The following is a 23071-nucleotide window of genomic DNA, read 5'->3' on the forward strand; positions in this document are numbered from 1 at the left end:
TATTTAGGGCTGAAATGTATCTGATTTTAAAACTGTCTGTATGCAGTAGAGAAAATGAATCAAGATAGGCCAGCTGCTAGCGGTCATGAAGTACAGAAGAAGCAAGGCTGTTTCCTTAGACTAGGTTCTCTGCCGTGTGTTAAGCCTTTCTTTAGCCCCCACCCTCCAAATAAACAGCCAATCGGGAACATAAGAATGAAAAGTCGCTTCTCTTCCAGAAAAGAAGGGCCAATTTTTATCATTTTACCAAGGTGAAGTCCTAGGTGGCCTGGTTGGGGTTTCTGAAGGCGGGAGCGAGGTCCCAGGGCCCACAGGCATTGGACCACCTGCGCACCTCGCAGATCTGTCGCTGCACACCGCACCTACTCAGGCCCTCTGCTCACACTGTAAAACTGGTCACCGCTGACACACCACGAGAGGTCAGAGTTTTGACTAACTCCGGGAAAAGGCGGTCCAATGTCCAGAACTGAGCCCAGCGTGTGTGTGTGTGTGTGTGTGTGTGTGTGTGTGTGTGTGTGTCGAGGTGGGTGAAAAGCCAAGTTCTTTCGGTTCACCATACCTCTTGTGGCCAGAGGGGACAACTGAAGAGGCAGGTCTCTTCCTCCCGACCCACCTGCAATCTGGGCGGAGCGGAGCCAGCCCCGGCTAGGGGACCGGCCGCACGTACCCAAGCCAGACCCCTCACCTGCGGCCGGAAGCCTGGGGGGTCGCGGGGACTGCGGAGCGTCTGGGACGGGTCAGCGGGCTCCGTGGAGCCGGAGGGCAGTGGCAGCCAGGCCAGGCGGCTCCGCGTCCCCGCGGGGGAAGTTTCTTGGCCCGGAAAGGTGCAATTGTGTGCAGCTATTTCTGGTATGTCAGGCCGCAGGCTGTAGGGGCACCGCCTCCCGAGAGCCTGGGACAGGGAAGGCTGGCAGAGGCGGGAAGGATGCGGGCTGGGGAGCATCTCCCCGCCCAGATAGTCTGACCAAAGTGGTGGCAGCAAGGACCCGGGCGAGGACCGGAACGGAGGGGGTGGGGTGGGGCGGGGCCACTGCTAAGGGCGGCGCCTGAGCTCATGACTTTTGAAGTTCCCAGGAGTCCAGGCTCTCTCTGTGCACCGCTTCTAGTCAGCTTCTTTACCTCCTCTCTCCTGCCCCAGTCTCGCTGAGTTTGATCCGATTTCAGGAGTTTTGAGAAAGCAATACCTGCAAGTTGTGCTAGGTTCCTGAACTTAAACTGCACGTCGCAACAAAGGGAGGGGAACGCGTCTGGGTCCCGGAGTGCACCCACTTAGCTGCTTTCTCCCTTCTCTTGCTCTAGTGATGGAAGGGATGGAGGACGCCGAGGCCGATTGCTCGGCTGCATTTGCAGAGGCTCAGAGATGGGTAGAGGTGAGTGTCGTTTACAGCTCTTTGCAGATGAGTTTGCGCCCTCGGGTCTGGAGTCTTTTAGTGACCGGGTTCCCAGGCAATCTGAGCTTATGTCCGGTGAACCTAGCTGAGTAAAGAAGAGGTAATTTGGGACACCGTGCAATTTCTCTCTTTCCAACACCCCGATGCCTATCCTTCCTCGAACTTTCTTGCGGATCTCCCAGCGCTTGCCCACTAGGTTTTAGTACCGTGCACCCCAGAGGACCAGTTCAGGACCCGTTTCCTCAGACGTCTCCGTGAAAGCATTTCCCGGAAAGCTACACAGAGCTAGGCCGGGGTCCTTGGGTGTATTTCTTTGCGATGTTGATACCTGACAGGCACCTGGGTAGACAGTGTATTCAGTGTGAGGGTGAGTCTACCCTTCATCCGCTCTGGAGTTAAAAAGCTAAACCATCCTAGGCTTTTACAGATGTTTTGCTATTCCAGCTGTGCCTCACAGATAAGGTCTTCCGTTCCCTTCACTCCTGTGAAGGAGAGACAGCCCCTATGTTGCCTTCGGACTAGGCTATTTATTCTGGGGTTGACAAGTTGGGGAGGGGGGTGTGCGCATGTATGTTTGTGATTGAACTCCTCCCACTCCTGTGCTCTAGCACTGTTATGACTCTCCAGACTGAGATGTTTTTTCGGATGGGTCAAAAGACTCCTTCCAAATGTGGGAATATCAGTGACTTCCTTCATGTTATAAAAATGTTTCCTACACCAGCATTGAAGTCATTTTGGAATTATTGGTGCCACATGCTACTTTATCCAGTCGCTAGGAATTTAATCCAGGCCTTGGGCATGCTTGTGAAGAGCTCTACTCCTAAATCACACCCAAGTCCCTCAATAACATATTTAAATATTCAAATTAAGCTTAAAGAGTCCCTGGGAAAAGGAAGAATGTCAGAGAAACCACACACACATATATATGTATATATGTATACATATATAATTTTATTTTCTTTAAAGAAACATCTGTAGGGCTGGGGAGATGACCCACTAAATCTCACTAGCTTGAGAACCTGAGTTTTGATCCCCAGCACTCATGTAAGAAGTTACTGCAACCCCAGGACAGACAAGGCCGTAGAGAGAGAAGGATCCATGCGACTTGCTGACTACCTGGTCAGCTAGCCTAGCCAAAGTGGTGAGTTCTAGCTTCAGCAAGAGACACTGCATATTAAAACAAAAACAAAAACAAACAAACAAAAAAAGACCAAGAAGAGACTGAGGAAAAAAACCTGACATGGACTTTTAGTTTCCAAACACACATACCTGTGCTTGCGTGCACGTGTGCGCACGCGCGCGCACACACACAGACACACACCCATTAAAAACATGTATTTATGTATTTATTTGGGAAAAATAAAAATAATAAATGTTAAGTGATGTTACATTTTTACTTTTCAGTGAAAGAACATGAGATGTGAGTGGCATTGCTTTCTAGACGGTAGGGATGTCTCAGAAGCTGGCTTTTGGTGCCTTTATGGGCTGAAACTTTGAGTTGTCTCAAGGTGACTTAGAAAGATGGGAGGGAGGGCATGGGAGGTGGGAGAAGTTATAAACACTGTATTCAGAATGGAAATGAGAGTGGAAAAATCCCAGCAATGTCGTGAAGAGAAATAACTTTGCTCCTTCACAAACCTGGAAAAGTCAAGGCTTCACCTGGAATTTTCCACTAATGGTGTTTGCTCTGTAGAATTTCAGAAAGCAAGTTAAACTCACAATTCTCCTTTTCATTTGAGTGTGGAGGATGGGGGAAAGGGAGAATGGAAGGGATTTGGGGGGTTTTTCATTCGTACAGGACTCCTGGTTGATTGGCAGATTTTGGTCATTCAACTTCTAGGTTTGCAAGACTTACGCTTCTTTGTGGAACTGTGGATATAGATCATTTCCCACCAGTGGTTGGCTTCTAGATCTTAGGAAAGTCGCTACTATTTGCTTATCTAAGCATGCTTACAATTCTGTAAAAAAAAATTGCATTCTGTGAACTCCTGGCAAGTGTGCTCACTCATCTTCCCTTCTATTCCAGTCTACGGGAAGGCTTAGCAGCAGTAATTTGGCAACTTGGTACATTCCTTATTCACGAAGAGGGCAGTGTTTCTAAAGCTCCTCTCAGATCCCTTTAATATAGTGAGAGAAATTAAAATTAAATGCTTTCCCCTCACACACCAGTTGGGCTACTGTTCAGTGTTTGTTGAGAAAATTTGAATAATTTTTGTATTTATATATATACATATTTTGAGACAGGGTTTCATTGTGAGGCTATAGATGGCCTGGAACTTGCTATGTAGATCAGGCTGGCCTTAAATTTATGGGGATCACCTATTCTGGCTCCAGAGTGCTGGGACTAAAGGCATGCTCTATCATACCTGTCTGCATATTCCTACTTAAGTTTTTGTTTGTTTTCTGAGACAGGGTGTCTCTGTGTAGCCCTGGCTGTCCTGGAACTTGCTTGCAAGATATCTGCCTGACTCTGCCTCCTGAGTGCTGGGACGAAAGGCATGGGCTACCTCCACCTGGCCTCTACTAAAAATGTTTGTCAACTATTCCTTAGGAGTTCCCTGTGCATTTGAAGTGTTGCCAGCTGGTTATCTTGTTAGTGTTTTCTTTACGATTAAACTTGTGTTTAAAATATTCTGTTGCCAAATAGAATGTCTAACTCTGATCATCACAACCTATTGCTTTCAAGGACCCTTAGTTCAAAAATCAAGTGTTTCTCTGTCATTTTGGAACACAAACTGGATACTGACATCAAGTTCCCTGGTGTTAATATTCTTGCTCTATGTTGCTCTTTCTGTTGATTTTTTTCTACATAAGCTTCCAATTCATGCATCTTATGTATACATTGTATGTAATGTGTTATGACATGTGACATTGCACAGAACATAGCTTGCAATTCTATCTTCACCTAGAGTTTTCTATGTAACTATACTTTCTGCTGTGCTGGAGCTGGGGACTGAGCCTAGCTGCTTCCTTTTTTCACTGGGCTCCCTACCCTACCTTGTCAGCTGCAGTGTTGACCCTCCCAAGGTCAAGAAAGTCCAAGAGCCAGGTCAAACTTTAAATGGTGACTGGACTCCACGTGAATGTGCACTCTCCACTTCCATTTTCTCTCTGTGATGGCAAATCCCTAATGGATCATTCTTACAATCAAAGTTAAAGCTATTTAAATTCATTTGGGGGGGCAGCTATGGAGCAAGCGGGATGTGAGGGCTATTGTCATTCTGTTGATCTCTCCTCTCCTTCATGTTAAGTTCTATTGAGATTCTTAGGAAGAATGAGAATACTAAAGAGGTTTGTCTACTCGGGGAGTAATTTTGCAATGGAAATAAATGCAGGTGGTGTCCTTTAAGATAACGCCACAGAATGATGTCGGATGAATCATCTAAGCGGAAACGTTGTTTGGAATATTTATAATGTAGCAGGGCTAGTTTATGATTAAACATTGGTTAAAACTGAGTTAGGCAATGGTTTGCAGCCAACACTCTCTGGGCAAGGTCATGGAGTAGGTAGGTGGTGAAGTGGAAGAAAACACAGCCTAGATGGGCTCACTAATTTTAGTGTGCTTCTGCTGTACCTTTTAATTTCCCGTACCTAATAGCTGCCTCTGTCTGCTTAGGGACAAACCCTTAACTTAAGCAGATAGAAGACCGATGAGATTGAAAACCCGAAATGCTCTTCCTCGCCTCGCTTGGTCTCTGGTTTCTAGTCTAGTGAGTTCATGTTGCCCTCCAGGCTTGAGGGTTGAAAGCTGCTGTGTGGATAGCTGGCACAGACCAGGCCCGCTTGACTCACTACCTCCTTGCTCACCTGTCCTTCCTCTTATCTCGGGGTCTGGGTCCTTTGGTATCACTATCATCCTGTGAAGGGATCGAAGGGTGCCAGCTCGGGTACACTGCCAAGTCCAGCACCAGAATAAGAGTCTCGGATCCGATCCTTGTTTGCTTCCTATTGGTCCCTCACCCTTCAAAGACATTCTCTCGCTGTCCTCTTACTTATTCTGTTTGCCTCTTGCTAAAGAATTTGAAGAATTTAAAGAATGCCTTGGGTTTAAAATTGTACTTTCCAGGTCTACTATTGGTAGAGTTGAAGTTCTACCCCTCTTTCTCTCTGAACTGTACCCTTTCTAACCATGACTGCCCACCTGAGGTCTGTAATATATGGAATGCTCTCTATACACCAGTGCTGTCTTCAGGTCAAATGAAAGTCTCCTGAATGTGTACTGGTGCTTTTCAAACGCAGATAGCGTGACAAATATCCATGTGAAACTGTTTCTAAATTCAGAGAAGCGTATTTGGTAACAGGTGTAATTTTCTTTCTTGGTTTGTTTTTCCTTTTTTCTTTTTTTTTTGAGACACGGTTTCTCTGTGTTCTGGAACTCACTCTGTAGACCAGGCTGGCCTTGAACTCAGAGATCTGCCTACCTCTGCCTTCCGAGTTCTGGGATTAAAGATGTGCACCGCCACATTGTAGCAATGCGTCTAATTTCATTTGTCAAGTTGAATTATAAAGTTTCTTGGTATGGTGTAGTTAGTGTGATATACAAAGAGGGTAATCTATACTTTTAACAAATAGCCATGTCTCAGTCAATAGCAAGCATCCTACTGTTCAAGTCATGGTCAAATAAGACAAATATCAGGTGTAACCAATGGGGTGCTAGCTCTACCCCACTTCCATGCCTTACGTTATTTCCTTTTCATGCTCAACAAATATAATCTGCCCATGGTAGAGTGGAATCATCTCCACTTTTTGGTCTGTATGGCTGTTATGAAAACCACTGAACCACAGCCCTCCATTTGTCTTTGCTCTTGCTGAGGACTTGAGTTTAGGTCCTGGACTGCAATCACCTGTAACTCCAGCGCTAGGGGATCTGATGCCCTCTTCTGGCCTCTGTGGACTCTTTGTGACAATGGGCATGTCACACACATATGCTCACACATACACACCAACACATACATAGACATTCACACATGCATACACATGGACACACACATAGACACACATTAAAAAGCATAGAAAGTCATCTAGGCGGTTCTAATAGCGGCTTTCTATAGAAGCTTTCTCCAAGCATAAGCCTGATCTTGCCAGTTCCTTATTTTCTGAGAAGCCATATGAACATTATTTATTTTCATTTTTGTAAGTGTTTTTTAACGAAACTTCTGAAGTCCATAATCCTTAACATGTCACTCATTCTTCTTTGCAACCTGATCCCATTTATTTATCTTATTATTATTAATTTTTTGGTCCTTTTCTTCATAACTGTGTAGTTTTCTCCTATTAAGCCAATGGTATTTGTGCAGTTTAATGAGATGTTGACTGAAGAGCAACGTTCTCCATAAGAACTGCTTGTGCCTATGCCCACCGTACAGTTTCTTTCCTATGCCTACCGTACAGTTTTCCTCCCTATGCCTACCGAACACTTTTCCTCCCTCCATGATGGCAGGTATGGACCACTCCATAAGTTAGGAATTCTTTGTTTTTCCATACTTAGGTTAAATCGCCCTTATGTGAAGTTCCTTCTGAACTTAGACCTTTGCTTCTGCCACTTCCTGTCTTTCAGAGAGATCATCCATTTTCTTACTGTCTGTTACAGCAGTGTTTGCTTTTCCATCAGAGATAAGGAGCTGAGGGCACCAAAGTATCCTCCCTTGAGTATTTGGTGTGGTGCCTGGCAGTGCTTGCTCAGTACAGGCAAAATCTTACAGCTAGAGCTCAACAGATTTAAAATGCAGCATTTTGAGGACCACAACTCGTTTCTTCTCCCAGTGGAGAGTAGTACAGACTCTGCTGCAGGCCTTTGGTGAAGACTCCAACATCACCGTCTGGTGATTGACAGCACCGCCGGATCACTGCTCTAAAGGCCGCTTGTACACTGAGGGACTGCCCAAGTAGGCCTACAGAGTCGGACAGGGCAGCCTTTGAGACACTAACACACTTGTCTACTGGGCTGGGATGTAGTAGCTTTCAAACACATGAACTACGCATACAACGTAAGCTCAAGGAGTGGTTGAGAGCAGTGCGTTCTTACTGAGAAAATGTCTTCTATACCGAGAAACGCGTAGGTGGAGTGCACACCTGTTGGAGCTCTGTGTACTAAATCTGCAGCGCATCAGTCAAGATAGCCTGTGTTTCTCACTCTAGGAAGTTCCCGTCTAGAAGGGTCCGGTGTGTCCCACCTCTTCTGTAAGTGGCTTGTTAGCACTCCAAACTGCATCGATTTCTCGTGGGTTTGGATAGCCAAGAAGTGTCCTAATGACATTTCCCCCTCCGTTGTTATATGACATTTCACCCTTTCTTGAACAAAGTATCTGTTTGACAAATTAAACAAAAAGGCTCCTAGGAAAGGAAGAGGTGCCGAGAGGTCAGGGAATTCCTAAAATCCTTTGGGACGGAACAGATTCTCAGGAATAGGAACCAGAATAGCCTGACTCCAGGAAGGCCGAACAACAGGCTGAAGGAGCTTCCTGAGGAACTGGGAGGGAACCAGCACGTTTGTACTGGAATCGTCTACTGGTGACTGAAAACTAGACATGGACGTGTTCATCAAGTCCTGGAGAGGACCGCTTATTCCTGCAGTGCATCAACGTCCATGATCAGCCCCAGACTCGGACCCCTGAGTCAAAGGGGACGTGTAACAGCTTGAAGTGAATTCACTATCCCGAGCAGAACTCAGATACTTTGGCTAAAGTTAGAAATGAGTGTTGGCCTTTCCCCCTCCAGGAGAAGATGAGTGATGGATCCTGTGCTTCTTCTCAGAGCATTGGGTGTCTTCCCCGTCTAGGTAACAGACGACTCCTTGGGTTTTCACGAGAGAGGAAGGCGAGGTTAAGACCAGGAGGGTTGCCTCATTTCAGTGAGTCACCAAGGCTAACCTGAGTCACAGATGGCGGTGTTTCTTCAGAAACTGGTAGAGCATAGATGTCCTCGAGTCCTTTCCAGTGTGTGTGTGTGTGACAAGGAGGGTGTGTACTGACCCAATCAGCTTTGGTACTCCTTGCATTCCCTCTTCCCCTGAATACCAAGTGCTTGTTCAGACTTGAGATATAGTGTTGTCTTGTCCTACAAGTTCTGGACAGACAGATCTCAAATCCTTGATGAATGAATATGTGTGTATGTCCAGCCAGAAGGCTGGCTTATTTAATTGTTGCTTTTAGATCTTAAGCCTGTTACCTATCAAGAGTGTGTCGGGGCCCAAAGAAGTGATAAATTACGCATAGCTGTGCTTGCTCTTTAGTTTCCGAAGGTAATTATTGGGTGTGTTTCTTTAAAAACCTGTTTGATGTGCTGAAAGCTTCACAAGGATAATAGCTGTCGTATCTGCGCAACACTGAACCAGAATGGCTTAGCCAATCAGCTCCTTTGCTAAAGAGATGAGGCTAGTAGGAAACCTAGAGATGAATCACAGCAGCCCAAGCCAGCAGCCTTTCCAAGGGTTAATACAGCAGCACACATAGCATACTAGCAAACTGCTGCTCAGCCCTGGGCACAGTGTGTTCAGCCCAGGGCTCAGGTGTCTCTTGATGATGGTACGCAGTGCCAGGACATTATGTCCATCTTCAAGTATCATAGGGATGGAAGGGCATGCAGGATAGATCTTAGAAAAGCCCTGAGTAGGATTAGTGGGGAGATTTTGTAAGAGGTTCTTGGCCGCGGTGAGATCATTTGATTGCCATCAGAGCATGCAATGTTAATAGGTGCTGGCAGGAACACCTCCGCTTACCTTAGAGACTAGGACGAGTTTCGAAATGAAGTGTTCTTACTGTACATATGAAGTCTTTTGTTCGGACAGAAACACGACAGTTATGGAAAAGAAAAGATTTTTAATAGCTTCCCACCATCATTTCTCAGCATGTTACGTATCAAATTAATATAGCCTTGAATTTTATTGTGATGGGATGCTTGATTTCAACAATTGCAGTTTGGATGGCTGACTTGAGTTTCATAAAAGAACAATAACAGAAATCATTAAATGAACTTTGGCTTGTGATTAGAATAGAATTTCTAAGAATTCCTGAGCCAGCCCAATGCATGCTTCTGCTATTTTGCGCTACATATTTATGTGAAACAGCACTTACAGCAGTGATAATTCTAAAATAAAAATATCAACTATTCTTCTCACATTTAATTCTTTATATAAAAAAGCACATCAACCTCTTAGTATGTGAATTAGTTTTCTGTAACAAATGATTGATTCCATGTATATAAAAGAAAATGTATTAAAATAAATTTATGTATGCTTTATTATCAGTAAGTGCTTGATTTTTATATTTATTTTATTTAGGTGTATACACAAAGAAGCGTAAAACCCTCTAGGATGGAAAGGGGTCGTGAGTCTGAACTACACCAGAATGAATTGACTTAAGTGATTAGCGATGGTTTTGTCGAGAAGAGTGAATAACTGAAGATTAAAGTAGCTAGTAATTTTGACTTCCCATGTCATGTAGGACACCTTTTAATAATGTGTGTGTGTGTGTGTGTGTGTGTGTGTGTGAGCTATGCACATGAATGTAGATGATAGTGAAGGCTCTGTGTTCATGACACTCACCGTCACTTGCTTTTATACTTTATCTGTTTTGTCTGGTAATCCCACCAGAACCTTAGTGTCTTATGAGTAAGGACTCATTTCGCTTTCAAGCTCGGAATAGTGCACTAAGTATTTCCTGGGCAAGCAAACAGATTAAAGAGTGCATGTCCTTTAATGTTTAATACTCGAAATCTTTTTAGCCTCTGATGTAACTGACTTTTCCTGGCTCAGCTTCACTCAACACGAAAAGTTAATTTTGTCATGTTAGGATTTAGTTTTTTTTTCTTTTTCTTTTTGGCTCAAGATTGAGCAAGTTCTAGGCACGGTTATTAAAAAGCAAGTTCAAACCATGAGAAATTGACTCTGCTCAATCAATTCTAAACATGCCCCTGAAGAAACAAATACAGTAAAGAAGCCACACAGGAAAGAAGGGTAGAGGTGAGCCATCGTGGCTGATTCCTCTGCTGTGGACAGGGCGGCATCGTGAAACTGTGGGAGTCTCTTTATGTCAAAGCACTCACTGGTTCCAGATCGTGTGATTGCTCTCTTAGTGACTTTTCTGTTGTTGCTGTGATCAGACATCATAACTAATGCAGAGTTTATTGGGGCTTATAGTTCAGAGGGGGAGTCCATGGTTGGAGGCATGGCAGCCTGCAGGCAGGCAGGCATGGCGCTAGAGCAGTAGCTGAGAGCGTACATCTTTATCCACCAATCGGAAGGAGTGCAGAGAAAGCTAAGTGGGAGTGAGAGTTGTGGACTTTTGAAAAGTGAAAGCTCATCCCCAGTGACACACCTCCTCAAACAAGGCTACATGTCCTACCAAAGAGTTTCCCCTACTGTGGACCAAGTATTCAAATCTATTGGCCTATGGTGACCATTCTCATTCAAACCACCACCAAGAGGTGCAGAAAATACCTTTGCTATGTCCAGAGATAAAAGAAAAAATAGCTTGATTTGGTGATGCAGACCTGTAATTCCAGTAAATGGGAAGTAGGGACAGAAAGATGGCAAACTCCATCCACAAAGATGTTCTTTGAAGAGGGAAGGAATAAAGCAAAGGGCCATTTGAGAACAGCAAATTTTCTCCCTCCTGCTCTAACACAGACTCTAGGACCTATATTTTTGTATATTTTTGTAGTGCTGCACTTTACATACATATTTAGAGGAATTGTTCTGAATGACTACGTACATCTAAGCATGGAAGCTTTCAAAGGAGCTCTGTTCAGAGATAAAGGGCAAAGGAAGTCTGAATGAAGATGCTCACCCAAGTCTGTATGGGTACACAATGACTTTCTCTCACCTCGTCCTTTTGCTATTCTTCCTGACTGTCACATCAATTAAAGGGCGCTTGCTATCATTGTAACTTCTTTTTAAATCAATGAGGAGGGTGAAGCTCAGAGATGTTGAGTTTCTTTCCAAAACCACACACAGCTCATACTGGCAGAACTGTTGGTAGAAGCAGTATTTGACCTTAGCTTTGCCCGCTAGAAAAGTTCTAGGCTACCATTGGCTGAGCTGGTTGGCTTCTGTTTTCCCTCTCTGCTTGCCCACCTGCTGTGTGGCATCTTTGGTGGCTGTAACTGCTTTGTTGATATGCATACCTCCTGCCCAGTTATTAGCTCCTTCTGTATGTGAAGCTCTCTTGCTAAGTTTTCTTATTTCACAACTGAACTAAATTTAAAAGTGGGGGAGGGGAAGCTTCAGTTGTGGGAATGAAGATGGAGTTGGTTGGTAGAATGCTTGCTTAGCTCACAGGAATCCCTAGATTGGTTCCCCAGAGCTATACAAGCTGGGCTCAGTGAGGGCTGTGTACCTGTGATTCTAGGAGCTGGGAGGTGGAAGCAGTGGGAATCAGAAGTTCAAGGTTATCCTTGGCTCTGTTGTGTCTGGGCCTGCGGTGAGTTGGAACATCATGGTGTGAGGCATGTAACAGAACATGTAGAAGCTCACAAGCTCACATGGTGGACATGAAGAGGGAGCCTGTGAAGCAGCTCACATGGTAGACACAAAGGGGGAACCTCTAAAGCAGCTCACATGGGGGACACCAAGGGGGGACCTATAAGATATACACCTCAAGGATCCCCCCCCCCCACCGACACACACACACACACACACACACACACACACACACACACACACACACACACATTTCTTCCAGCCAAGGCCCTGAAGTTCCCAGAACCTCCACAAATAGTGCCACCAGGTGGGCACTGAGCCTTCATCAACAAACCAAATGTACATTTCCTTCTCCTCCTCTTCTTTTTCTCCAGACTGGTCTCTGGCTGTTCTGGAATGCTCCGTGAGTGTGTGTGTGTGTGTGTGTGTGTGTGTGTGTGTGTGTGCGCGCGCGTGTGTGTGTATTGTGTATGTCTGTTTGCATGTGTGTGTATGCACATGTTCATAAATACTTGCAGAGGCGCTAAGTTGGTGTTGAGTGTCTTCCTCTATCTTGCTCCACTGTGAGGTGGAACCCACCCATTCAGGTTAGTCAGCTAGCCAGCATGCCCCATGACCTGTGTTCCAAACGCTGGGATTTCAGCTTGCTGTCATGCCTGCTTGACTTTGATGTGGGTTCTGGGGATATAAATTCCAGTCCTCAAAGCAAACATTTTATCTACTAACATTTCCTCAGCAGTCTTTCTTCTTTCTCTCTCTCTCTCTCTCTCTCTCTTTCTTTCTTTTTTCTTTTCCTTCCTTTCTTCCTTTCTCTCTTTCCTTTTTGTCTTTCTTTCCCTCTTTTTTTTTGTTTGTTTTGTTTTCCAAGATAGTGTTTCTCTGTAGCCTTGGTTGTCCTGGAACTCACTCTGTAGACAGGGCTGGCCTCAAACTCACAGAGATCTGCCTCCTGAGTTCTGGGATAAAAGGCATATGCCATCACTGCCTGGCCGTCCTGCAGTTGCAATAAAAATATCCATTGATCCTGAAGGGCTTGAAGTCAGAAAAGACAAACACCCGGAGAGCAGTCATCTTGTTTAAGGGTGTTGCTTTTGACATCTTCTCCTTCCCACACACCCAGCTTCAGTTTGACTGGTGTACTACTAGTTCATTCTTGTTGCATTAGCTACTCTTGCTACTGTTGGGGTACACCTGACAAGAGCAGTTGAAGGAACTGCTCGTTTCCTGTACAGTCTGTCCTGGTGGAGAAAGCATGGCGCATGAATGTGAGAAGACTGACTTCTTCTACAAGGAAGCAGGGGGAAGATGAATGGTGGTACTCAGCTCACTTCCTCCTTGTACAGAATCTGGGACCCCATGGAATGGCACCGCCTACACCGAGGGGTGTGTCTTCTTTCTTTAACCTTTCTGGACACATCAGATATGTGCTTTCATGGTGATTTAAATCCAGTGAGGTTGAGAATTAAGATGATTCATAACAGTGTTGGAGAGATGGCCCAGCAGTTAAGAGCACCAGTTGCTCTTCCAGAAGACTAGGATTTGATTCCCCATCCACGGTGGCTCATAATCACAGGGAACTCCAGTTCTAAGTGATCTCATGCCCTTTTCTAGCCTCATTTGCTAATATAGGCACACAAGCAGCCAAAACATCTATAAACATCAAATAAAAGTAAATAAATCTGAAAAAAAATTAAAAAATGATCTGTAACGCCCATTAATAGATTTATAAGAAAAATGTAAGGCTAGTTGACCTAAGGGAGATGTTTAACATTGAAGGAAGTGAATTCCACATTTATCTCTCTGGAACTGCGTTCACATGTTCTTATACTCAGTGCTCTTACCTTTTCATTGGCATCAAGTATGATGAAGTGGGAATATAGATTCATGTATCAAGTTTTTTCCAAATGAATTATTTTTAGTGTCTTTGTAAGGCATTTACACGTCTGTCTCAGCTATTTTTCTTTTTATATGCATTTTTCTTCCTTTGAATTACTGTGTGTGTGTGTGTGTGTGTGTGTGTGTGTGTGTGTGTGTGTTTGAGGCAGTCATCCTGTTAATAGACCTCATCTGCTGTATTCAGTTTGGAAAAGACAATTGCCAGTTCTTTTCCAAGAAGGACGCTTTACGATGCCCCTCTAAAGCTGAGCTGTTTTAGCAAAGAGACACTTTTTATAGTGGATGAAAACAGGGAAGTGCATTTTTAGGTATTTTATTCAAAGGATAAAGTTTAGACAACTGTCTGTTTCTAAGCCAGTGTGCAAACATTTTTAGACTTGGCAAATGCTTGTCGGACCTGAAAGTCACAACTTGCCAAGTAGCTGATGCTCTTGAAGTGTAGACCGAGGTCTGGTAGGAGAATGTGGGTGACGGCCACACTGCAATTTACAGTAATCCTTTTTATGTAAGGAAATGGCTCCTTTCGGCTTAATAATTTCCAGATGACTTTGGGCTCCTTGATGATTGCCAAGTCACTTCAAATTCAGGTTTTCCATATCCAGTTCACGAACGAACCCTTGCTGCTTGGGACATCCAAAGTGATGTTAAAATACTTTGGAAAACTAAGTACTTTGGGGGAAAATTGCAACTTAGGTGGGCTGTTGGGGGACCCAAACTTAAGATGTGGCCAGTGTCTCAGCGATTGGCACGGCTAGTAACTAAAAGCTATCAAGGATCTCTTGTTGGGGTGTGTCCAGGCTTGAAAAGGCATCAAGTTGAAGAACCATGAGGAAGTCTTGCCAGCACCATGAAGAACTTTCCCAGAAGCCCACTCGATTCACAAGGGAATCAGGAATGCTCCTCCTTAGATATGTTTGTTACTGCTCTCCCTGAGGCACTGCTATTGTCAGGGGATCGTGGAGAGGAGTGAGACAGTGAGTGTCTGCCATGCTTACTTCCCAGTGTTCAATGTTCATAGCCCTTTCCTTTTTCATGATTGCTATTCCTGTATTAGCTTCCCAGGAGTTTTATAACCCCCATCCCCTGCAATCCTGTACTATCTGTTTCACTTAGTTCCTTTGCTTTTTTATTTTCCTCTCAACCTGGGTCTTCTTTAAGTTGAAAGCTTCTATGAAGCTTCTGGTGATTTGGTCAGCTGTCTTTTCTTCTAGTCCCCCAAGCTGTGCTCTTCATGGAACTCTACTCCAGAATGACTCACTCAGTCTCTGCATTTTTGTCTTTCCTGGGAGAAGCTGCATTCCCGGCCTCTGCAGGATCCGCTTACGTGCCCTGCAGTGCAAAGCCCATTCGGCCTTGCCACAGCTTCTGCTCCGTCCACTTTCTATGTTCTGGAAGTCTCTCCACTGTTTTCTCTCTTCTGCATCTCTTTGTCCTATTGTGCCAATGTCTTAAATTCCTGAACTCTTGTTTTGTGTGGTTTTGAGGACTTATGGAGAGAAATAGTTTGAAAGCAGAAGGGGTGTGTGTGTGTGTGTGTGTACGTGCATGCGTGTGTGTTTGTGTATGTGTACGTTTTGATGTATATTATAGAAAGTAGAGTAGAGAACCATGGACTGAATAAGGGCTTTAGTTATAATTTCACACAGTTGGAAGGTCAGTCCATTAAGCATGTTAGAAATCATACACTGGAAAAGCAACTATGAATCCAAGTCCCTGTAATGAGGGGAAGTGAATGGGATAGTGTAAGACAAGCAGAAAAGCCAAGCTAAGAGAAATAAAAAGGTAAAGCTCCTCCTGCTACTGTCCTAGTGTTTATAATGAGCCATACATGCAATACTTGTATTGGTCACTTCGGAGACGACATCTCAGCTCCATCTATACCTTCAGCAGCCCAGCTTTGACCTGCACTAGTTCAGTCACCTGGAGGGCTGAGTGCAGAAAGAGAAGTGGTCAGTGCCTAGGGCCTACTGGATAACTTGCGAGGAATGAGGTGACTGTGTGAGGGTGTGTGCGTGAGTGCATATGTGTGTGCGTGCGTGTGTCTCTTTGTGTCTCTGTGTGTGCATGCACATAAATGCACATGTTGATGACTGAGCTTAGCACTGCTGTCCTGCTGAGATGTACCTTTAGCCCAGGCATTGGTTTGTCAAACCATTGAGGGTACAAAAGAGTGTTCCTTCAAGAAAAAGAAGGCAATTAACATTGGTTCCATATGCTGACCATTAAGTCAGGCTGCTGCAAACATCTGCATCCTGCAGCTAAGAGAACTGGCCATCACATGGCCTAAGCGCTGTGGCATAATGCTGTACTCTGTGAAGATGCATTACTCTCGTTGTTAATAAAAACCCAATTGACCAATAGCTAGGCAGGACTTTGGGGGAAGAGAGAATACTGGAAGGAGGAGGGTGGAGTCAGAGGAGCCTCAAACTAGCTGCAAGCTGTCTCCGGAAGAGTAAGCCTTGGTGAGAGAGCTGGGTTTAGGCCTGGGGCACTTTCTGCAGCACCTGAACTGGTTCTGGTGGTAACTCTTTACGCAAGAGTGATGTGGTCTTCTGCTTACTGACCTGTTATTGCTCTTCGCCAAAAACGTCACCAAAGGAGGTACCAAACTAGCTGGCACTACGCACAGAGCTTTTGAGACTCATTCCAGAACAACAGAAAAATAGAACAGGAGCTCAAGCTTCACGAAGTGAGACTTGATTCTCAGAGCCTTAGATGTTGCTTCTGGAAGGACAAGATGCTGAGGTAGTGAAGGAAAACCATCTGCACAAGTGATGCAGTCTGTAATGGGCTTCCCGTTTTGTGGATAAGCAGAATAAACTCTCGGTCCATGATAACAGTCCAGTAATTAGTTTTCTGTTATTCTAGTAAAGTAAGACCTCAATCCTAGTACTACAATCTACAGATCAGGAACCACTTGCCATTATGAAGATTACAAGTGCTTGCATAAGGCAGTATCAATTTAGTTAAGATTCCTAATCCCTTAAGCGATTTTAGAATTAGAAAATAAATCACACCAGGCATGGTGACACATGCTTTTAGTTCCTGACTTGGGAGGTAGAGGCAGGTGGATCTCTGAGTTCTAGGCCAGCTTAGTCTACAGAGAAAGTCCCAAGACAGTCAAGGAGCAAAGGTTACACAGAGAAACCCTGTCTTGAAAAGCAAACAAAAAAAGAAAGAAAGAAAGAAAGAAAGAAAGAAAGAAAGAAAGAAAGAAAGAAAGAAGAAAAGTACAACTGGAGGTTTTTCTCCCACCCACCAGTTTCTGAATAACCACTCTGAGGCTTGATATTGTTTACAAACTGTTTGGCCAATGGCTCGGGTTTATTATTAACTAGCTTTTACATCTTAACCCATTTCTATTAATCTATGTATTGTCACATGGCCGTGGCTTGTCACCTCACAACTTAACTCTGCTGGCATCTTCCCAACTTAGGCTTCTTTCTCCCTGTATTCAACTTGACTTTCCCGCCTGGCTATATTCTACCCTGCTATAGGCCAAATCAGCTTCATTATTAACCAATTTTAGTGAAACCTAATCACAGCAGATGGAGAGGCATCCCACATCAGAAAAACAAAGTAGAAAATAAATCGCTAAGGTTTATCAGTGAGTAGGGTTCTCAGCTAGAGAGCAAAGTTAACTTATTTTTCATATTAAAGAAAAAGTTCTTTTCTCACTCTAACCATTAAAAGACTCTGCCCTCCACTCTTTCACCAAATAAGAAATTTGGGAAATTGTTATGGAATATTACTTTAACTATATAAAGTTGTGTTACATTTGTTTAAACTGTGGAATATTACTTTAACTGTGTAAAGGTGTGTTATGCAGCATCTGTTTGACAATGTAAGAAAGTGTGTTTAATATGAAAGATGTGTTGCATTTGTTTCACCTCACCTGCCTAAGGCACCTGATTGGGCTAAAAAAAAGCAGAATGGCCAATAGCTGGGCAGGAGAGGGACAGGCGGGACTGGTGGGCAGAGAGGAGTAGGAGGAGCGTCATAAGCCACACTTCAGAGTGACTTCTGTTGTCATCCAGCCATGATGGATTCTGGCTTCGTACATTCCAGGGTAGGGGTGCGTGGATTAGAAATATTAGGTAGGAGGATCAGAGATGCAAAAGAAATAGAGACACAGGATAGTACTGGGAAGGAAATTCAGTGAATACTGAATACTGAATTTGCTTGTGTTTAATTTCCATACACTTTTATACCCCAATACAAAAGGGGAAGGGGAAGGCAAAAGACTGCTTTAGCATGACCCAAAGGACAGCCAGAAGAGTTAATTTGAGACATCAAGCCATTATTTCCTGAGTGAAACGTTTGATATTTTGGGTAAGATATGCAGTGAATACACCCTAGAGTAAGTATCCTGTAGGCAGCCACTCCCGACGTCAGACCTCCCATTTTAAAATGAAGGAGCAGGAATAGGCTTTGATTCTCTGATCTTTGGTCAAGGTAGAGCCGATCCACCCCTACGGGCCATTTTCACGTGCAAAACACCAAGTAGCCACACCCTAGGTCTTGTGTGTAGCCACACCTGTTTTCAACAACTTTGAAAGAGTAAAAATAAGCCCAGGCTCTCTGACCTCCAGTCAAGGTTGGACAGGTTCACATCTGTGGGCCTTCATAGAGGAGAAATCTAGGAAGGAGAGAAGAAGAGAGGAGAAAAGGAGGGAGAAAAAGGGAGAGATGCCAGAGGGCATGGAGAGGAAACAGGAGGTGCAAGATGGAAGAGCGGTAAAAGCCATGAAGGTAAAATGTATGTTAATATAGTATGTAAATATAAATGGGGTAATTTAAGTAATAAGAGCTAGTGGGACAAGCCTAAGCTATAGGCCAAGCTTTCATAATTAAATCTCTGTGTTATTTTTTTTTTGTTAGCTGGTATCCCCACCCACCAATCTGTCTGCAGGAAATATATCGGGAGTCTAGAAGGAAATATCAGAATTCCCAAGGTTCAGATGAGGTGACTTTAGAGGCCAAGTGTGTACTGCAATGGTAGAGAGATGGCCTAGTGTGTGTGTGAAGTCCTGTGTGGAATCTCTAGTCCCAGATAACAAACAAACAAACAAATAAAAAATAAAGAAAAATTTACAGAGGCAGGAAGGGAAGCATGGGGGAGGGAGAAACTTCAAAGAAAGGGAGCCCTACTGAATGCACAGGAAGGAGAGGGCACCCACCAAGGGACCTAATGGGAGAGGCAGTGGGGAGTATAGGAAGGGGCTATAGCTGCTGAAGCTAGAAAACCAGATCTTGGTTCTGTGATGTTGGGGTGTTGATTCTTAGCTCCCCATGTCCACATGTCGATGGGAAATGGTCCTGCAGTATCACTTCTCTGGATGCCCAAAACTGTGTATGGGACTGTGGGCACAGGCAGGTGCTTGTCGGATTTGATGCTGAGAGAGGAAGCCTTCATGTGTGTATGTATGTATGTACGTATGTATGTATATATGTATGTATGTATGTATCCGTGTGTGTGTGTGTGTGTGTGTGTGTGTGTAATTGCATTGCTGGCGATGGAACCAACAGCCTGGTGCATGCTGAGCAAATGCTTTACCCCTGAGCTACACAACCCAGCCTGAATATTTGCAATGAGCACACGACAATATCCCATTAGACCTTTTGTGGGTGGGCTGTATTGTCTGAAGACCTGAGATGGTTCACCAGGGAAAGATACTTGTTGCTAAGCTTGATGATCTGAATTCAATCTCCAGGACCCACATGGTGTCCTCCCCCTAATTTTCCTCTGACCTTCACACATTCATCATGGTACATGTGCACATGCATGTGCGTGCACACACACATACACACACACACACATTCAAATGAGTAAATGAAATAGAGTGAAAATGAAAGACTATATTATCTCACTTTTGATGACTTTCTATTAAATTAAGGTTGGCTTTTCACCTTTGAAATCTTTTTAACAATTAGCAGTTTTCAATACATATAGAGGGTTTATTTTTTAAATTTCGAAATGTTGGACTATACTATTTTTGAATGATGGCTTTGGAATGAATGTTTGCCTGCCTTGTGTTGCTGGTGAGTTGTCACGGCTGTGGTTTCTGAGGTGACGTGTTTAGCCTGTGGTCAGTAGACTCTAGAAAGTTTATAGTTAGAACCAGTGGAGAGAAATTGCAGCCAGGTTCCATTTTCCTATAAAATATGTCTCTTGAAAAGGTTACATCAATCCTTTTGGGTGTGGAAAGGTTTGCTTCAAGGACAGGCACACAAGCAGCCTCTTTGAGGGCTTGACCCCCTGTCAGTGCCAGACTTCAGGACCCTCATTTTCCTTTCCCTTGCAGAGTGAGTCACCACACCAGCCATGAGCCACACCAGTGATGAGCCAGTGCTCTGTGTCCCTCTGAAATGATGGGCTGAACTTTTTACTTCCCATGCTTCAGAATGTGACTGGTTTGGAAACAGTCTTCTTAGCAGTAACTGAGTGAAAGGGAGGCCCCTAGTGTGGCCACTGATTGATTTCCTATTGCAGAGACTAACTTTGGATGTGAAGATGACCATGCAGAGTGGAGCTGGGCATGCAGATGTCAGGAACTGGGCCAAGGCATCTAGAAGCAACGATTGCCAAGATTGTTTGTCAACTAGCAGAATGTTGGAGAAAGGCACAAAGATCCTTCCTTAGAGAGAGGAGGGGGTCCTGAAGACAGAGTTTAGATATCTAGGCTTGAGAACTGTGTGAAAAGTTTCAGTGACTCCAAGTCACTCACGTGTGCTGTTTCATCAGCCCTAGACAGCCAACGTACTCACCGTCACCCAAATTGCCTGATACGGCACTTTTTCTTGCTAATCCTGTGGGTGTGTAATAGTTTGTGCTTGTGTGTGCAATGTGTGTTCTCGTGTGTTTGGGTGACATCAGCCCTTGATTTAGTGATCTGGCAAAGGAACACTTAAAACGTTGGTTGCTCTGAAATTCCCACAGACTTTGAAGCACACAAACTCGGATTTTATGGTCCATATCCCTGCCAGGCAGAAAAGAAAGAGTATCGATCCACACAGTGAATCACACTCCTTCGAGGAGTGATACAGAATCTCTCCAGGCTTTCTCAAGCTGTTCCAACATGCATTTCTCTAATTAAAGAGAGTTGAGTTTCTCTTTATATATCTCTTCAGTGTTTCCTTGTCTCATAGTCTTTCTCCACTGGCTACTAGATTTCTTATGTAGCATATGTTCTTTTTAAAAGATTTATTTAATGTAAACGAGTATTTTGCCTGTATGTGTGCATGTGAAACATATATGTACCTGTTGCCAGAAGAAGCCAAAAGATGGGGTCAGATTCACTGAAACTGGAGTTACAGATGGATATAGATAACCATATGGATACTGGGACCTCTGTAACCAACTTTGGGACCTGCAAAAGGAGCCAGTGCTCTCAACTGCTAATCCATCTCTCCAGTCCCTTCTGTACCATACTTTTTGTTATAATTCTTTGTTTTTCATAGATGTCTCAAATATCTTCTGAAGGCCTTTGCTCATATTTTTTATTCTATTTAGTTTTTTTTTTGATCGGTGATTCTTTACTCTGATGTCATATTCCTCTGAGCTTTTATGATTACCAATGTCATGGTTCTTTAAACTATAAATATATTTTCCTTTTGACACTTTTAGATTTAATATTCATATTAAGGCAACAAAATTACATTTTATGTTTGCATGTGATACAAAAGTCATATTGTTGTTCTTTGGTTTCTCCAGTTTTCCTAGCCCCATGTACCGAATCTATTCTTTACTTTGCTACTTCCAAAAAGTATACCCTGGTCCATAGGAACACAATCTTTTTTTTTCTCTGTAGCTTACTTTGAGGCATATCAAATATCAGATACTATGAATATCTTCAGTTTTTCAAAATTGATTTTGTTATTTTATGTTCTTTAAGTTGCTTCTTTTCCAACCTACATGCCACTGATTTCCTACCATATTGCATTCTAGAATATAGGATATTGAATATATACGTATATTTATTTTATTTTATGTGTGTGAACATCTTGCCTGAATGTATGCACATCACTTGTGTGCCTGTTTACACAGATGGAGAGGTGGGCAGATCCCCTGGAACTGGTGGTACAGTCAGTTGTGAGCTTCCGTGTAGGTGCTGGGAACTGAATCCAGGTCCTCTGCAAGAGCAACTTTAACTACCGAGTCATCTCTAGCCCCATCTAGTAGGAATGTTTTAATTAAGTCTGACTCTTTTAGGTTGGCATACAAAGTGTTGGATTTCAGTGTGGTATTTTCATACATATATGCTGTAATATAACTTTGTTCTAATTGATATTTTTTGTTTTAATACCCCCCTCTTTTAAGACAAGGCCTTATTATGTAGATCACATGGGCCTCAACTCCTGATTGTCCTGCCTCCATGTCCTAAAAGTATAGGTGTGTGCCTGGATTTAAATTTGTGATTTTTTTCCCCATCTGTTTTTTGATTCATTTGGAAAGCTTCTCAAATAATTCTGTTGGTATCTGATTGAAATTACTTGACTTTCTAGACCAGCTTGGGGAGAACTGACATCTGTACAATGTCTTATCACATCTGCGAACAGGGTACATTTCCTTATTTTTCAAGTCTTTTAAAACACCCCCTTAACATTAAAAAAAAAATCAAGGTGAAAGTTGTAACTCACCACGGAAGATCTGGAGACTTCATAGCATCTGCTCCTTCTCTGAGTGGAATCTTTTCATCTCAGTGTAGAAAAATGCTGCTGAGAACTTATCTTCCATTCGGGAACTCAGGTCTCTAATTAGCTTATTAGTCCGATTAGGAATAATTGTTTTTTCTCTGTATAACCAATATTTCTTATGTACTATATAATTATAATAAAATTATACATTAATTTTTATTTTATTGCTTTCTCTTAGCTTATCACGTTTTCTTGTCCTAATCCACTTGTTGGGATCTCCAGACTATGCCCTGTCTCCTACTTGTTTCTGTCTCCATGCAGACTAATGGAAGGCTCCTCTTTTCAACCAGGTTACTCTGTACTATAGTTTTTCTATATGGTATTTTAAAATCAATGTGTGAGCACTTTCTTATATTCTTGGTTTTGAGAGTATTTACCACAATCAGATATTGAACTATAGGCCATACTAATATTTGTTATTAAATCGCTTGAATTATTTTTCTCTAATCATTTAATGTAGTGACATATACTGACAGATGCCTTTGTGTTAAACTGGCTTTGGGCATTCTGAATAAATCTTTGTCATTGTGAGTTTTAGATATATGCTCTTAGCCTTTATTGGTATTTTTCAAATGTTTTTGTCACTCATGTTTACTATTTTTTCCCCTGTTCTTTTGGAGAGGATGTTTTTTATTTATTTAGAATTAAGACTTCTCAAGTCTCATAAGAT

At 43.3% G+C, this 23071-nt stretch overlaps 1 protein-coding gene across 14 annotated transcripts in view; it reads left to right on the top strand.

The window, feature by feature from the left end:
• Positions 1–1081: 1081 nt before the first annotated feature.
• The window catches only part of Lmo7 (LIM domain 7), a 190906-nt gene continuing 168916 nt past the window's right edge, over positions 1082–23071 (top strand). For 5 of the 14 annotated variants that reach the window (XM_075950028.1, XM_075950030.1, XM_075950032.1 and 2 more), the window contains exon 1: positions 1201–1370. In XM_075950028.1, coding sequence (XP_075806143.1) covers positions 1302–1370 — 69 coding nt within the window. In that variant the 5' untranslated portion in view covers positions 1201–1301. Of the gene's footprint in view, positions 1371–23071 lie in introns of all 14 variants that reach the window. The other 9 variants (XM_075950031.1, XM_075950033.1, XM_075950038.1 and 6 more) reach the window with 7 other exon arrangements.

Source organism: Microtus pennsylvanicus, chromosome 15, assembly GCF_037038515.1.
Source record: "Microtus pennsylvanicus isolate mMicPen1 chromosome 15, mMicPen1.hap1, whole genome shotgun sequence".
NCBI lineage: Eukaryota > Metazoa > Chordata > Mammalia > Rodentia > Cricetidae > Microtus > Microtus pennsylvanicus.